Genomic DNA, 17829 nt, shown 5'->3' with positions numbered 1-17829 from the left:
TGGATGAGAGAATGTTCTGGAAAATTATTGATTTCTGAATTGCTGAATCCATAAGCTTAATTCTATTACGGATTCATGGATCCGAAATGCTTTTATATTACGGATTCATGGATCCAAAATGCTTTTATTTTGAATTATGGATTTTTAAATCCAGAATGCATATTTCTGTTACGGATTGGTGGATCCATAATGTATTTTTTGAATGATGAATTTTTTTAATGTGAAATGCATATTTTGAATTATGGATTGGTGGATCCAAAATTTTACTAGAATTTCCAATCCGATATTTTTCCGGATTCCATAATCCATAATGCAAAAAAATAAATACAGTTCAAGTGCATTTTAAGGTTTTTAAAAAATAATAGGGACAATTTAGTCTTGGCATAACATTATGGGGGTGCAGGAAGAAACTGCCAAAACCTAAAAACTATAACTTTATTCTAAAGTAGTCACATCCCCAATACAACTGTACATTCATAAAAAGAAATTAAAAATGTCAGCAAAAATTAATTTAATTGAGATAAAAATTATTTTCAAATACTGCAAATTTTTAAAATTATCAAAAATCATTTAAGTGATTTTTCTAATGTAAAATATAGGTTTACAAAAAGTTATAAATATGCAACAAATAAAGGAAAACATGGCACATTGGTTGACCGGATTCTGATATCCAACATAAGGAGGCTCCATATACACATCACAAAAGTTCCACCAATTAGCTTTTTACTTAGAAGTTACTTGTTCATGATTTCTTCTAAAAAATAAACTTTTTTTTTTAACTTCTATATATAGTGTTTCTTCTTAAGAGAAGAAAATTAAAAATAAGTTAGGCCAAACACTATCTTAATCCCAAAGCTTGAGGTAGCAGAATTTTCAAACTATCAGATAACTTCACTGGACACTAACAATGAAATGTGCACATGTGGCTGCCAAATTGTGAGATAACATCAACAAGGCCACCATAACCTCCAACTGCCATAACCTGAAATGAGTATCGCAGTAATGCAACTATATATCAAATAAAGCAGAGTAACAAGGAGTCCATCAGCATGTTTGAGCTGATCAACGGTACTAAACACAATGCCAATGATTTTAAAGCAGAACATACCCCTGCAGAATGTAAGGAGATAGAAAAAGATGACGAGGGAGCACACTGTATTTGTGAAAGGATCGTGCCGTTCATGTCAAAGCGATTGACTACAGGATCGGTACCAACTGTCAAAATCTGAAAGTAAAATACAAACAATTAACAACAGTTAGCAGAGCTACAAGATAAAGCAGAGCTACAATTATCTTGAGAGCTACTGATATTATAAGAACAACAAATGAGTCAATCAATATTCAGAGATACTGATCGGTAATTGCACTACTTACAATTGACAAGAGCAAAATATGCAGGCAATTTTGCACCAGAAAAATGTATGAGCTAAGAAATAAAAATACAAAGACTACCACAGGCGCTGAACTATAAATTTATGGCACTATTGCATACTCTATCTTTTTACCAGAGAATCTATCCTCGCTTTTAGAAGATTACTAATCACCCAATCAATTTTGACAGCATCACTACATCAGTCCATATCAGATACGTATTATTAAGATAAAATATTATTACAACGTTAATAATACTAATGACATTTTGAATAACATTTGAAAAAGGAAACCGGAACAAATTAAGATGGGTGCGGAAAATGTTTCCACATCTACAGAATATAAAGTCGCTTTTGATCAATCTGAGAAATCCAAGATATCTTGAGATGAATTTTTTCTGAGATTCAAAGAATTATTAGTAGTCTATAAAGATATTAAGAACACAAAAAATGAAGAATAAAGGCGAAAGGGGGAAGCTAACTCAATAAAGTACACAAAACAAAAGACCATTTTTCGTTGTGGCTAATGATGATGAATATAAATATTTATTTGTGTATGATATAAAACACCTTCAACTTTCTGGAGCACGAGAATGAAAATGTTATATGCTAAAGTTTTGGGATTTGATTAATATTATTATTGGGTTGTTAAGATTTAATTAGTTAGGATTTTATCATTTATTTATTTTATTAGGATTTTATCATTTATTTAATTAGTTAGGATTTTATCATTTATTTAATTAGTTAGGATTTTATTGGGATTTTATGATATTTAGTACTCTATAAATAGAGTATTGAACTATTATTTGAGATATGAATAATATATGCAGTTTGTTTCCTTTTCTCAATTCTCTATTATTGTTTTTGTTCTTGGTATAATCGGAAGCCACCTAAAGGTTCCCTTTGTCCAAAGCCTAATCGTTCTTCGAAATCTCTTACGAGATGACCTAGACGCTTCTACACACGATCGTTCATATCAATTGGTATCAGCTAGGACCTTCCAGTACTTCAATGGCAGATTCAACACGTTTCGCTCAAGCTACTAAAGAGATGGAAGATCGACTCTCCCAAAGGATGGATAATAGGTTTATGGAACTCGCGACTACGTTGAAGGAAACCTTGACTCTTTCTATGAAAGACACCATTCAGGATTTACTTACTCAATCTCGAGGTGAACCCTCCCCTGGACCCTCACATGACACGCGCGGACCTCGCACGGGGTCTTCTTATGTTTGTGGCACGCGGTTGGCACGCATCGACTTTCCCCGATTCAATGGCGAAAATGTTAACCAGTGGATTTACCAATGCGAAAATTATTTTCTCATTGACAAGACTCCAGAGGAATTCAAGGTACAGTTGGCACTTGTGCATCTAGAAGGCAAGGCCTTGCAATGGCATACCGCACTTATGAACTCTGATTTAGATATGGATGCACCTTCCTGGCCAGGATTCACCAAAAGTCTAAAAGATCGGTTTGGTGCAATTGGCGATGATCCCATGGTTGCGTTGATGCGTCTACGACAAAAGACTTCCGTTGATGCCGCCTATCATGAAGAGTTTGATTCAATCATTACAAGGTTGAAGTTAGCTAATGATCATATTCTCAGCTTCCTTGGTGGCTTAAAGCAAGACATCCAAATGATGGTACGCATGTTCCAACCTACGTCTCTACAACATGCGTTTACTTTGGCTAGGACGTATGAAGCAGCCCATTCAAGCAATTCGTTGGCCAACTTAGATAGGGGAGTCTTGGGTCCAGCACCAGTGCCTATGTCATCGTCTGCTCCAATCGATGCGGCTCCCACACCCAACCCAAAACGCCACTTAACGTCGGAGTTCATAGCGGAACGCAGAGCCAAAGGCCTTTGTTATTTTTGTGATGAACCCTACTCAATGGAGCACAATAGGGTACACAAGAAATTACAACTTCACGTCATGGAGATGGAGGAAGAAGATGAAACCCTTGATCGTCCTCCCAGTGAAGCGACTGCATTATTACAAAGGACGGAGCCATAAATCTCAGTCTACGCATTAACCGGAGTGGCTGGGTTCAAAACTACGAGAATAACTGGATATCATAAAACACGACCTTTACATATTCTCATTGATAGTGGCAACACTCATAATTTCTTAGATACCCAAATGGCTAAAAAATATGGGTGCATAATTGAGACGATTGCCCCTTTGAATGTTGTGGTAGCAGATGGGTCAAAGATCACGAAATCTTCCGTGGTCAAAAATTTTAGTTGGACAATTCAGCACACAACTTTTACTGCTGATATGCTACTCCTTCCTTTGGGGTGTTGTGATTTAGTGCTAGGAATTGAGTGGCTCATAACATTGGGCGATATTTTATGGAATTTCGACAAACTCACTATGGAGTTCAATGTACAAGGAAGGCGACATGTTCTACGTGGCTCTGTGGGCCCCAAGATCAAACTTACACCCAAGCAACAATTGAGTAAAGTTTTTCTTGAAGATGTGCATTCATCTATGATTCACATTGGTGCAAAGGAGGAGATGTTGTTGCATTCCTTGACTACATATGCCGCACAAAAGGAGATTCCAACTGAGATCGCGTATCAATTCCACGAATTTGCAGATGTTTTTCCAAAACCACAACAATTACCACCTTTTCGACCAGGCCATGATCATCATATTCCCTTGCTTCATGGAGTTAATCCCGTCAACAAAAGGCCTGTAAAGTACCCATTGTTCCATTCTTGAGGGCAAGAATGTTGTTGAGGGAAGGGCATTGTTATATGCTAAAGTTTTGGGATTTGATTAATATTATTATTGGGTTGTTAAGATTTAATTAGTTAGGATTTTATCATTTATTTATTTTATTAGGATTTTATTAGGATTTTATCATTTATTTAATTAGTTAGGATTTTATCATTTATTTAATTAGTTAGGATTTTATTGGGATTTTATGATATTTAGTACTCTATAAATAGAGTATTGAACTATTATTTGAGATATGAATAATATATGCAGTTTGTTTCCTTTTCTCAATTCTCTATTATTGTTCTTGTTCTTGGTATAATCGGAAGCCACCTAAAGGTTCCCTTTGTCCAAAGCCTAATCGTTCTTCGAAATCTCTTACGAGATGACCTAGACGCTTCTACACACGATCGTTCATATCAGAAAACTTGTTTGTGGCTCTAGAGGTTACCATGATTATATAGTATGACCATGTCTGAAACAACTGAAGAGAAAGTAGAAATATAACCAACTCACTTGGTTATTGTCAAATAACATGTCCTGTACACAAGCACGCGTTGGAATCTTTGATACGCATTCAGAAGCAGGAAGGTTCCAAAGTGATACATTACGTCCACTACTGCAAGCCTGAATAAAGTTGGCAATGGTCACTTAACTATATTTCTAAAGCAATAAACTATTCAATAACAACATACATAACATATTTCTCATGCATGTGTCCGTTCTACTAGTTTGCCTATGGAGAAAGGACAACCTTAAAATGTAAGGCTATTCTGGCTACAAACATGTTAGTTATATTGATGAAATAAAAGAACTTATTAACAAAAATAGATTTATCATATAACACTAATAATTCCAGAGAACAAGAAAAGAAAACATATTATTCTTGGAAATAACAATGTTTTAAGTCCCATATAGTGTCTGACCCCAAAAAGTAGGATAGATGGTATTCTAATTTTCTTATATTATATATATACACATATATATATATATTGTTGATTTAGGAGAAAATATTTTGATAAGCTATAATAAGTGTGCTGTTGGATGTTTTTAGAGATCTCTTTGTAATAATTTTTTTAGGGTTAGAGTTCTCTATCTATAGAGGCTTATGTGCTGTTTCATTGAATCAATTCAATAAAATATTCTCTCATACAATTTAATCTTTTTCGAGTTTTATATATATATATATATATATAAATTATCTCATAATTTCAGAATACTATTATATGATTAATAAACAAGAAAAAATGGAAGCAAAAGAACACCTTCCCCAATTGTAGGACTATTTAGGAAATAGAATGGTTCAATTTAGGGTGCAGGCCCAGTGTACCACCTCTGATTCTAGATACAAAAATAAATAAATCTTAGCCTGTCTCCTATCAGTCATTCAGTCCCCAGTAAAATCAAGTAAACCATCTTCTCTTTTAAAGAAAACTAAAATGTGTTCATTATTCTGCTACCCTAAACTAGCACAGAACAGCAAACAAAGGGGAAAGGAGGCAGAAGTTAACCAAACAACATGGAGGTCAGAAAATTGTAAACTTGGCCACACACAAGCTTCCGGAGATGGTCAGAAGTGATGCAACAGAGATATGCAACAGAGAAGCTTCCCATGACAGAGATAGACGACACATTTTTGGAGGGTGTTTAAAGAAAAATAGAATAGTAGCACTATCCCAACTACTATATGGCCCACTACAGCCACAACACTGGACTGTGCCTTTACAGAGGCCCCTGTCATGGGCAGGGACACTCCACCACAGCTTTATAGCACTATTCTCAGCCCTAAGAAATAATTATTTCAGTAGAATCATCGTCTCATAACATCACACCAACTGCATAAGTGATTACCCCCAGATGCGATCAACATTTTGTCTTAATATTCATATTTCTTTTACCAAATTAGCATGTGTAGTCCAATAGTATGGGGGCAAGGCAAAGAAATTATAAAGTAAGAGATATGCTCTTACCAACCAACTCTCACTTGCATCTAAAGCAACACAGCCAACCCATGAAGCAGATCCCTTCAACTTCAAATGTTTTACTGGATCAATCACTTGGGTACACTTTCCACTTTTGCAATCTATTAAACATGGCAAATAAACCACAAAAACTTAACTACCCAATAAATATATGCCAATAAAAATCAATAACCAATGAATTTACATAAAAAAGTAATATGATTCATGCAACCCATTCAACTTTAGTAACTTGAGCTGAAAAATAAACATTACCCCAAATTCGTGTTGTCCCATCCTCCGAACCTGTTATGATCTGAACATTGATCAGAAAGAACCAACAGTTAAAACCTAGCCATAATGTGGGAAGGCAAAACAGATCACTAAGCAAAAGAGAAATGTCAAAGAGAAAATATGCTTTTGCAGTCAGGAATTTAAAATACCAATCCACATATTCTGTAGAGCCAGAAGAGTAATGGAACTTTTAAATTCTATTACTAGTGCAACGTTTTAACATTTTTCATAGAAAACTATAAATTATTTCTTAAGAAAAGATTTCTAGTTGCTTCAACAGTATATATCTCACCTTTATCTCATGCCCCCTTCAATACCCTTTTATATGGTACATGTAACTCTTGCCCTTTTTATGTCTTGTATATGTTTCAATTTCAAAAAAGTATTAACACATACCTTTATCATTTTAAGGACATCATAAACGTCAGAATCCCATGATTTATGTTGCAGTTAATATTTCCCTGTACTGTTTTAATTACATAATTAGGAGATTTAATCACATTCTATAATTAAGAGGATATAGGAGGATTAATAGACTGACAGTATATTTAGTATTATTGTACATGATCATTGATCCTGGATTGTCAAGATATATTATATCCATCACAAATTAGGATTTTCAGTTATTAAGTCTTTGTATTCTATTTAAAGAGCAATTGTTTTGTTCCGCTATGAATAATGTCAGAAGCAGTTTTTCTGACATGGTATCAATGCTCCTGTGTAATCTCTTGCACAGCCTGCACTGCTCCAAAACCACATCCAAGCTATATTCCCCTACGAAGCCTGCATAGCTGCCTGCCTAACATTATTGTTAATAATCCTGGCATTGCCTTTTGAATCTCGTATTAAGTCAATATTCAAATTTTCTTTGTCACAACCATTGAATGCAGTCGTATAGTATAGTAAGAATGCATGCAAGAATGCATGCCCTTGGGAAGGGCCTCATTTATGAAAATAAGGGAATTTTTTACACACTATAAAGATGAGTATCATTGGTGTATAATAATTTCACATGTTCCCAAAACTTCTGAACACATTTCAAAAGCACGAAAAATTTGTTTTAAAGATAAGTAAATAGTAGATTTAATAACAATGCATAATTGAGCATCAATTTTCAACCAACGGGAGGCCTCATCTGCAACAACATTGCGAACACATTGGGTAAGATGATAATTTGATATATGAGGCCCAAGTGTCATAATTAGTTTCATCCAATTTGTCAATAGAAAGATGAACATTGACATAATTAGTATAGATAGATAGATTAGGCATAGTGGCAGCCGAATAAGCCATAGATCCAGTTGTCAGCGGCATAGTGGTAGGAGACGGATCTATAGATCTAGTTGCCATCCAATTGGTGACAACAACGACAGCAACAGTGACTCCGGCAAGATTCTGACAAAGGCGGCAGCGAGATTCCGGCGATGGCAGCGGCAGTAGGTAGCGGTGAGGCAATGCCTGACGGTGAACAGTTGGTTCACCCAAAAAAAATTGAATCCTAACCCTAGGTTCTGGATACAATATTTGAAGAAAATAAATATAGGATTAATATCCTTTGTGTAAAATACACACATAAGGGTGTTTATTTATAGATGAAAATAATAACAGAATAATATAATTATGGGCTAAGCCCCTTACATTCAACAGTTAGGTAGAGACAGACTAGGCAGAGTTGCCAAGCATTAGATGATCCACTTCAGGGTATTATGCTCTAGTTGGAGGTAATTTAATATCGTAGAAAATAAACAAAATATTGTAGCAAGTGCAGAAACCAAAACAAGGCAATGACGTTAGTAATTTGTGAGCTTAAATGGCTAGAGAAACTCCTCAAAATGGTTAAATTTGAAAAGAAATTCCCAAATGCACATTATATATGACAACTAGTCAGCAATACACATTACCTTTAATCCTGTCTTTCATGAGAGGACCAAACATATTAAGGTAGATTCTCGTTTCTTAAGAGAAAAATTAAAGTTTTGAGACATCACCGCTAGTTTTCTCAACTCTAGTGAACAATTGGCAGACATGTTCACTAAATCTCTAATAAGACCAAGAATCAACCATACTTGCATAAAACTGAGCACGTATAATATGACTCATATGCTCCATCTTAAGGAGGAGTATTAAAAAATTATAGAAATAAGGCGTGAATATTTTAGAATAAAAAATATCTAGATTATATATATATATTATTATGAATGTTTTATTTATTCTTGTATCATATTTTTATTATAAGAAAATACCGCATCTCCTGTATTTATTGTATTATTTCATTTTCTCAATACAAAACAAAGCATCAGGACTACACAGCTCAATGTGTATCTATTTCCTATAGTTTAACAAGTTATGTATCTTAGCTATAGGTGTTACTGTTTCATGTAATTTATGAGTTACTTAATAAAATTCATATCCATGTCTAGACAAGACCAACCTCCATTCTTCCTTCACCTTTGGGTTTATTTCTTGTTAATAATTAGCCTCAAGTCCAAAAACAATGAGGTCAAGAATCACCTGATTGGAAGAGTTGCGTGCAACAATACAATGCAAATACTCCATGTGCCCATTGAATACCATTTTCAATTTGCCAGTTTCCTAGAAACATTAACACATATTAATCCAGCATTAACACAAGTATAATTATAAATCAAGTTATCCAAGAAACTTCCTATGCAGGAATTATATTCACCTTCCATGAATACATACCACATCCCAACAATATGCACAAGAATCACCAGATGCAGCAAAAACTGATCCCTCCTACAATTAAACAAAAAAATAGGCACAAATTGAATCATGAAATAACAAGCAAATTATAGTAACAAACAGTAAAAACCAATTGCAAACCTGAGTATTAACAGCAAGAGCATTATTCTCAGGAATAGGTGAAAGCGCACCCCAAGGACCTCTAAAAGACAACAAAGTGTGGGCATATAGAGGACAGTCAGACAACCAAAAAAAAGAGGTACAAAGGAATTGCTGATAACCTGATACTGCAAAATAAGCTACAAAAATTCTACTCATGCTTGGATTGTAAGAAGAACCTTCTATTCTGAGGTTTCAAGTGAGGTAAATACCAACAAAGTTAACAAAATCAATTGGAAAAAAAATAAGATAAATAAGAATTTTAAACACTCAAGATTCATTCCAAATAATTTTAAATAGTTTTTAGTGCAATAGACAATGATCCCAAATGTGTAAGTATATTCATAGAATGTACAGAAAGTACATGAACCAAACAGCATTCAAATCAAGAACGACAAAGCATCCTGTACATCTGCATTACTTATACCAAAGAAAGCTGAAACATGCATTAATTCTCAAAAAACTCACTTGTGTTGAGGATTCACCACATCAAGTACAGGCTTGGTATCATTTCCTAGAATATTAAGGGATGACACACATAAGAAATATAACAAAATCATTAAAACAAAAGTAAAAAAGGTGATACCGAAGAAGTAAAAGATTGAAATTCCCCAATCAAATAAAACACACAGTTAGAGATAGATATGGAAGAGGATAAAGAACAATGCCACAGTGGGCTTTTAGGCAACCAGAAAAATTTAGCCGAACAATAATTTACTTATGTTTGGGAACAAAGTCAAAACCCTTGCTGTATCAGATCAATCACTCTGACTTATATAGTATTATATACGGAGAAGTTATAAAAAAAGATACCTAAAAATTATGTTAATCATGATTGCAAATAAAAAGTAACAATAACAAGTGTCTCAAACAAAACATACAACTAAAGCGCTACAAAAGTCAAATACAAGTTTCCTCTATAGGAATCATCAATCAATTCAAGTCTTCATCATTTTTAACCACTATTATGTTTATGAATGTAGATTTCAGTTTTGGAAATTGAAATCTCCAAATAGCCCCCTTACTGAAGAAGGCAAGTCTCTTACAAGAGGATTTTTCAGAATAAATGCATAAAACTGCTATACTTGGTATTTGGTCCTTACTACTACCACCATGGTTATCAAACTCGCAAGTCAACTCGTTGACTCGTCCGAGTTTACGTGTCCACTTGGCCTTACCGAGTTAACTCAGCAGTAGACTCGTTTTTTGGGTAAACTCAGTAGACTCGGCACAGACTCAGTGAAATCGGAGTGGACTCGCAACTTTGGTTTGAGTTGGCGAGTCCAACTGGGTTTTTTCTTAACCCCAAAACGGTGTCGTTCTGAATGTGGAAATTAGGGTTTCGCATTTCATTTTCGTTTGCGTTTGCGTCTTCCGTGGATTGCGTCTTCTTCTGTGGAGTGCGGCGGTCTATCGAGCAGAGCGTTCGCGTGTGGTTCGTGCGGTGGTTGCAGTGTTCGCAGTGGTAGTGGGTTGCAGGTGGATAGTGCGGTGGTTGCGGTGGTCGTAGGTTTCAGGTGGTCGCGGGTTGCATGTGGTCACAGATTGCAAGTGGTCGTGTGTTGCGGTGGTCGTGGGTTGCAAGTTGAAAGTAGACTCTTATGAGTCTACGAGTCGATCCCACGAGTCTACGTAGACTCGCGAGTTTGACAACCTTGACTACCACTACACCAAATTGCTTCACTTCAGACAGCCACAGTAGCCAAAGGCTACTCTACACCTCTACGCCACTATGATTCCGTTGTGATGCTCTATTATAAACTGTTTTAATTTTACATCCTTATTCAAGAAACTAAAAATGATAAATGGAATGGAACATTTGAAGATCTCACATCAACTAGAAATATTAACAAACTATAATATATAAGAGGGTCAAACATCATCAAATAAGTTAGTTTTGTGAAGTTGAATTAGGTTTAAAGTTAACTTTCTAAAATGGTATTAAAGTCTATTCCAACGAGGTTTGTTAGACTTATCTATTGGGTCACTGTAGGACTAGCCACAAATATCTAGTCTCATGCTTAGGGATGACAACAGGGTAGAGCAGGTGTGGGTTTGACTATCTCATTCTCATCCTCAAGGTATGAATTTTTGTCTCATCCCCACCCTCATCGGGGAACAGGTATACCCGTATTGCGCTCATACCCGCCCCCTTACTATTTCAAATATTAATTAGATAATTTTTTAGTAAAAAATAAAATAGAAATCACAGTAAAGAAAATATGATATTATCAAGTATTCAATGCCAAAAGAATATACATTTCCTTTTTTCCAATATTAAATATTAAATGAGAGTATCAAATAACAATTGGATAAAAGTCAAATAATTATAGAAAAAAGTAAAAATGATCAAACGTATAACCTAAAAATAAGTTACAAAACTAAATACCAAAGAAAAGTTAATATAAGTTTTTAAGGTTACTTAATAAATTAAAAGTTTTTTAGTAATTTAAAACAAGGATGGGTATGCAGACAAGAACTTGTATTAGGAAGGGTATAGGGATAGGACGGATATTACATACATATCCCCGTCCTCATACCCAATTTAAAAATTTAAGTATTACTCATACCCGTACCTAATCAATGTTGGGATTCTCCGACAAGATCGAGACAAGTTTGGACAATACACGTGGGGACATGTTCATTTACTATCCTTACTCATGCTCGAAATGTTCAACCCTCGAATAAGAGAGTATGTTGGAAATCCCGCATCGATTAGAGATATGGTCAGATTATAGTATATAAGTGAGTGCAAACCTTACCTTAAAAGCTAGTTTTATAACGTTGAGTTTGATTTAATGTTCACTTTTTGAAAAGAACTATTAGAGAATTAAGATCCTCACTAACATATCCTTTCAATGGTCTTGTCATGAAGTTTTGTTGGTCCAGACTTTCAACTAGTTTAACAATACTAGCACCTAACCAATCACATAAATAAAAATAGATTACCACTTCATTCATGTATATACATCAGCCTTTTCAAATGTCATTTGAGTTGTGTTTCTGTTTTCTATCTTGTCCATCTTTTACCCTATAATTTCAACTAGAAAAAACCTTAGTTCTTATCAACAATTTGGCAATTTGTTATAGAATATGTAAAAATGCAACCATTCAGATTTAGTTAAATCATACTTAGCAAAAGAAAAACCCAAGGAGGACGTTCTGAATAAAGTAGAAACGCTTGCAAGTTAAAACAAAACACTAACTCTTTGTTTGGTACATGAGAAATAGAAAGGAGAGAGTGTAAATAGGGAGTTGATAGGAAATTGTATGTGTTTAGTAGTGAGGAAATAAAATAAACCTTTTTATTTTCTCCACAAAACAGCAAAGAAATAAAAAATAAAAGCATATATACGTAAATAATAACTGAATGCAAGTTTTTCATAATTGATTGCTGAAAATTTTAAACGTGACAGCATTATGTGTGAAGAAGAATCACATTTGTTTTCTGGAAACAACAGGTTGTTCCTAAATAATCAATTGCTTGTTAAATAATTAATTTTAAATGGTTTTTTCCTTTTCTTCTTTGTTTCTCTTAAAACCAAACACATCTATTTTCACTCTATTTCTCACCTAGACTTGTTCACTTTATTTCTCTCTCTCCTAATTTCATTCATCTTATTTCTCACATAATTCTTTCTTTTCTACCAAACACACCATAAGATTCATAGATGCAGAAACAATATAAATTAGGGGAAAACAAAGAAAACAATGAACCATTCCCAAACAAGCATTATCACCTTGTGAAGAAACAGAATAATTTGGGCTTGAAAATTCCTTCCATTTCCATCCTCGAATCCGACCATCATCACCACAGCTGCAAGATAAAATGCTATCAAGACTTGTGCCAAGTGATAAATTAAACATCACAGTTATGCCAATACACATGATGCTTAATATGTTTGATTATTGCATCTAGTAACTATAATGTTTGTTACAAAAAATATATTTTAATGATAAGAACCAGTTCCTATAGACCGTTCTTAAAATTGACAGCCAGATCAATCAACTCCATCGGTGGAACCCCACACAAGAACCGCTTCTTAGGGTTAAGAACTATACAAGCAAGGAATTGCTATAAGAATACCAAATTTAGATCTCAAACAAAAAACTGAAAGATAATGCCAACACAGAAACTGGAATCCAGATCTATTTACTTGCAGCTAGATGACAGAAGATAATTAGCACCACAAACCAAAATGTTCTCATTTCAAAATTTAAATGGGAGAACAGAAACTTCTTCTAAGTAGAAATTAAGAAGCAATCTGCAGCAAACACAAAAACCATACTCTTATATTCCTACATTTGAGTCACCCACTTTATATGCACAATGACCAAACGGAAAATTATCCTGATGCGGTTCATCAGGAGAAAACAGTAGTAGAGAAACAGAAAAAAATCAGAGTTCAGTAATAATTTGAACCTCAGCAACAAAGCATCTTCACCATCCCCATAAAATTTGACATCATACGCAGGTCCACAATGCGCTTGAATGAAGCAATTAGGTTGAGCCGATAACCTAAACCAATAGCAACGCACACGAAACACGGTTAACCCTAAGACCGATAAATAAATAATTGATTAAGCAAACATTCTGAACGCATACGTACCTATCTGTATCCGCATTAACAAAACCAAAAGGCTGCAACAAACGCAAAAACAACGAAACAAGAACCGTTAGTTTCGTCGTAAAGTGAAGTGAAATCGCGAGCAGTGCAAGTAAACGATAGTTGAAGCCAAGCAAAATCGTTCGATATGCACTTGAATTGAATAAAATAACAAAGAAAAGAGCAATTGAGATTATGCTAACGTTTTTTAGCTTAGAGGCAGCGATGGAGGAAGAGATGGAGTAGGATGCAACTGAACCGTCGCTAGAGGCAACAAGGAGAGTGTCGAGATTGTAGGGTGGAGCCCAAGCGGTTCGGAAAACGGTTCGTGTTTGAATTTCCCTCTCCTTGAGTACCGTTTCCCTGTATGCATTTTCGTCCCAGTTGGTGGCGTCACCGTACATTGTTAGTTACTCGAAACTTCACTCTCGCCGCTCTCTGTTTTCTTTCTTACAATGCGCTCTTCAGCTCCTCCGCAACAGCAAGCAACTCTCTAAACGACGACGTTATATTTTCTCAATAATTCTTTTGTAGTTTTTATTTTCCCATCTAATCTCAATTCCCAATTAAATACCCAAATAACCCTCATTATTCTAGGTTAGGACTGTTATTGTCATTATTTTAGATTAGGATTGTTATTATTTTCAACATGAGATTTGTATGGAGTTTAATTTAATGATTTAAATTTGAATCAAATTAAATCCTTTTTTTAATAATTTATTTTAGATTAACTTTGCCAATTTTATAAACTATTAATTAATAATATCTATTTTGTATATTATATATAATAATGTGAATGAAATAAATCAAAACAATAACTTTATATTTCATATCTTTTGTATATTATTTTTTATTATAATTTCGAGACAGAAAAAATCTTCAATAATTCATGAAGATAGTTAAAATATATATAATAAAAATATAAATTGCAACTCTCTTTCTTATTACATCTTCCAACATTACAACTTCTACATCTTCATCATCGGAAAAATATAGAATTTTCTTTCTTATTACACCTTTCAACTTCTAGATGATCGTCATCATTAATATTATCAACCTATAATTATATTTTATCATATTATTTTAGAGATAAATTTAAATTAAATAAACTCATGTCACATTTTTTTTAATGAACAAAATTACACTTCAAAAATCATTAAGTTCATCATTAACCAAAAGACTTTTAGGTGAACATAGTATTAAGGACCAACATTGTATTTCAAGATGGTGTTTTAAGCCTAGAGTATAAGGTGTTAGAGAAGTGGAAGATGTATAAGATTGTGAATGAAATAAGCTATTTTACTTTATTTTTGTTCACCATAATATTTTTAACAATTTTTCCATTTTTCTTATATTTCTTTCAAAATTAGTTTTATATTGAGTTCGGTTTTATGCAAATTGATTTTTTTAAAATAAATTTAGTAGTTATTAAGTAAAAAACAATATAATCATTTTCAGTTTTTAATAAAAGTTTATACATATTTTTATTTAGTCTTGTACTAGCTAAAATACTTTTTAATAAGTTAAAAATTATAATTATTTCAATTAAAAAAATTGAATTGATATTTTAAAAATATTGTAAAACTTTCAATAATTTATTATTATCTAGTCATTGAAATATTCTATCAATAATTTATTTATTATTTTTTAACCTTTTAGACTTTTAATAAAACACATCAAAATTTGTCATAGTAGGTGAATGTTGTGATAGGTGAGAGATTAGATAATCTTGTTGTTATAATTTGTCTAATGTTGGGTTAGGTTCTCACATCCACTGTGTGGGACCTGAAAAGCACATCCATTCTGAAATTCTATTTCTAGTAACTTATACAATAAAAACACAACAACAACAACTTAGTTACCTAACTAATATAACTAGAAAACACTTGATTTTCTGCTTATTAAGTATATATATCTTGCAAAGCCAAATTCATATCACTAAGAATTTATCACTCTGCAGTTCTTCCTAATCTCTCCATCAGACCCAGTCTTTGGATTTATGTTCCCCATCTTGATCATAGAATTGATAAAGTCCCCGAAGAAGAGGCCACTATCCTTGATATAGCTTTCCACTAAAGGTTTAGCAGTTGAATTGGCCTCATCACTAGAAAATAGAATCTGGTCAGAACTGAGAAGCCCCTTTCCACTTTGCAAGTTCTTGAAGTAGTGGTTGTCAAATAGATCCGTTGAGTTTCTATCAAGAACTGCAGTTGCGTTTCCATCTCCATTTTGACACAAACTTTGCAGGTCAGAGAGCATGGCAGTGTCTAGTGTAGTGTCTGGTGAACCTGTTCCTGAGAAGTTGGACAATCTATTGCTAAAAAATGTACACCTTGCTCGGCCAATGGTATGGGCACCTTCACGTATAATTGGATTTGTATGAATGAGTGAACACATATATATTGAAACAATTTTAAGGACAAAGTTTTGGTGAGGTTTCTTCAAGTAAGGTTTTTTCATTAAACAATCACGAGTGGTGAATTGTATGTTACCTGATAAAGAAACAACATCTGTGAGATTAAGGCCTGCATCAGAAAACTTGGAAATGATGGAATCCAATGATTCAAATGGCGAAGGAAGAGCACTATTTGCAAGTGTTCCGTTTGATACTGTTCCATCTCTTCGTCCTAGTAAAACCTTCCAAGAAGGTCCACCACTCTACGAAACATTATGGTTTTATGAGTGATATATAGAAAGGTTTAAGAAACATGAAAAGTGTAGTTAAACACTTCTCCGACTTGTTTGGGAAACTCATGTTCATCCCCATGCATGTTTCCCGAGTTGTAAACGTAAAAAACTAACCAAGAAATTAAAATAGAGAATAATGTGTTTTGAATATAATTACTAGGAAAACAGAATCTCTGGCAGCGATGGCTACTATATCAGCACAGGAAACAACCCCGCTGCATGCACTCTCCACTGAACTTTTGATTGTATCTACAACTTCATATCCTCTAACAGAATTCAGATTAGGAATAGCAGACTTCTCTACATCAGCACCACCATCTAGTAGTATCGATCCATCACAACCCTGATGATGTTCAAAGGAAAGAATTTAAGATGTAAGATGTATGTGTATCAGATAAACTTATTCAGTAATTCATTGGAAATTTTGGAATACCTAATAGTAACAGTATTTTGATAGATGATCATTTTTCATTGGATAAATTAAGAAGAATAATCTTTAGTTCAGTTTGCTGACAAAACTTTTGATACATCATAGTCTAAGCACGTAAATTCTGTTTATGGTTGTGATTACCTAATAAAACTTTAAATTGTTAAAAACTTCTACTAAATGACCTTGCAACTTCAGTTTGGACTGCAATTTACCTTGAATAAATTGCATTCCTTTTCTACCTATTTTATCATGGATAGTTCTGATAAGAATGAGTAATAATATCCTAAGAATTATTTGACTGAAGTGTGATCATAAAAAAAACATGCATGTCACTTGAACTCACATTGACAAAGCAATCATGAAAGTGAAGGCGAAGCAAAGAAGCACCCATTCGCATCTCATTCATGAGAGCTTTTTGAACCTCTTTCCTTACTATTTTGGAAAGATTAGGACATGATGAGCTATAGAAATCTGTTGTTAGTTGGGACCTTACTACCAAAAGCAACATGAACATATTGATTAGACAAAGGTAGTAACCTCTCAAACTACAAGACTTCTTCATTGTTTATAATTTGCAAATTACACAATAAGCTATGCCACAATGAATGTGGAAACGTAAATAGGCTTAATTTATAGAAAATGAAATACGAGAGAAGTTAGATTTATATATTCACACAAAAACGCCACTTGGGACTTGATCATGTTACTCAGTGGCCTCGTGTGTTTGACTCAATTCAAAACTTGTGTGCTACTACATCCTTTAGGTTGCATACATTAATTAAATCAATCTTACACATTGGAACACATACTCTCTTGAGAATGATGCAATTAAAGTGATTCTGAATTTCAAATAGTATATTATCAGTGTCACGTTTGTGTTAGCTTAGTGTGATGTT

General features: G+C 33.9%; 2 protein-coding genes across 3 annotated transcripts; both read right to left on the bottom strand.

Annotated features, from left to right (window-relative positions):
* Window positions 1–629: 629 nt before the first annotated feature.
* On the bottom strand, window positions 630–14339 carry LOC137807212 (THO complex subunit 6). Of its 2 annotated transcripts, XM_068607710.1 has the most exons (13): window positions 14019–14339; window positions 13819–13850; window positions 13632–13727; window positions 12949–13025; window positions 9677–9722; window positions 9191–9251; window positions 9050–9103; window positions 8858–8938; window positions 6329–6368; window positions 6065–6177; window positions 4611–4721; window positions 1109–1225; window positions 630–982 (listed from the first exon to the last, which is right to left on the bottom strand). In XM_068607710.1, exons 1-13 carry the CDS (start codon window positions 14217–14219, stop codon window positions 902–904), a joined length of 1110 nt encoding a protein of 369 aa, XP_068463811.1. In that variant the 5' UTR covers window positions 14220–14339; the 3' UTR covers window positions 630–901. The 2 variants fall into 2 exon arrangements, with proteins under 2 accessions (XP_068463811.1, XP_068463812.1); XM_068607711.1 differs by lacking the exon at window positions 4611–4721 and having other exon boundaries at window positions 14019–14321.
* A 1195-nt stretch (window positions 14340–15534) lies between these two features.
* LOC137807209 (peroxidase N) lies at window positions 15535–17736 on the bottom strand. The gene is made up of 4 exons (XM_068607708.1): window positions 17277–17736; window positions 16661–16846; window positions 16308–16473; window positions 15535–16172 (listed from the first exon to the last, which is right to left on the bottom strand). The coding sequence occupies exons 1-4, from the start codon at window positions 17493–17495 to the stop codon at window positions 15754–15756; spliced, it is 990 nt and encodes a 329-aa protein (XP_068463809.1). The 5' UTR covers window positions 17496–17736; the 3' UTR covers window positions 15535–15753.
* Between the last annotated feature and the right edge of the window lie 93 nt (window positions 17737–17829).

The sequence above is a fragment of the Phaseolus vulgaris genome, chromosome 3 (genome assembly GCF_000499845.2).
Source record: "Phaseolus vulgaris cultivar G19833 chromosome 3, P. vulgaris v2.0, whole genome shotgun sequence".
In the NCBI taxonomy this organism is placed as follows: Eukaryota; Viridiplantae; Streptophyta; class Magnoliopsida; order Fabales; family Fabaceae; genus Phaseolus; species Phaseolus vulgaris.
This window is presented reverse-complemented; position numbering and strand designations above follow the sequence as displayed.

What these genes read in the sequence shown, in the direction of transcription:
- LOC137807212 (XM_068607710.1), bottom strand. Translation starts at nt 14,219, where the DNA reads ATGTACGGTGACGCCACCAACTGGGACGAAAATGCATACAGGGAAACG. An exon ending in GAAGATGCTTTGTTGCTGAG is followed by an intron (nt 13,026 to 13,631) that starts GTTCAAATTATT and finishes TTTATCTTGCAG; the next exon opens with CTGTGGTGATGATGGTCGGA. An exon ending in TCTCCTTACATTCTGCAGGG is followed by an intron (nt 983 to 1,108) that starts GTATGTTCTGCT and finishes TACTCATTTCAG; the next exon opens with GTTATGGCAGTTGGAGGTTA.
- LOC137807209 (XM_068607708.1), bottom strand. Translation starts at nt 17,495, where the DNA reads ATGAAGAAGTCTTGTAGTTTGAGAGGTTACTACCTTTGTCTAATCAAT. An exon ending in CCAGAGATTCTGTTTTCCTA is followed by an intron (nt 16,474 to 16,660) that starts GTAATTATATTC and finishes AATGTTTCGTAG; the next exon opens with AGTGGTGGACCTTCTTGGAA. An exon ending in AGATGTTGTTTCTTTATCAG is followed by an intron (nt 16,173 to 16,307) that starts GTAACATACAAT and finishes TTATACGTGAAG; the next exon opens with GTGCCCATACCATTGGCCGA.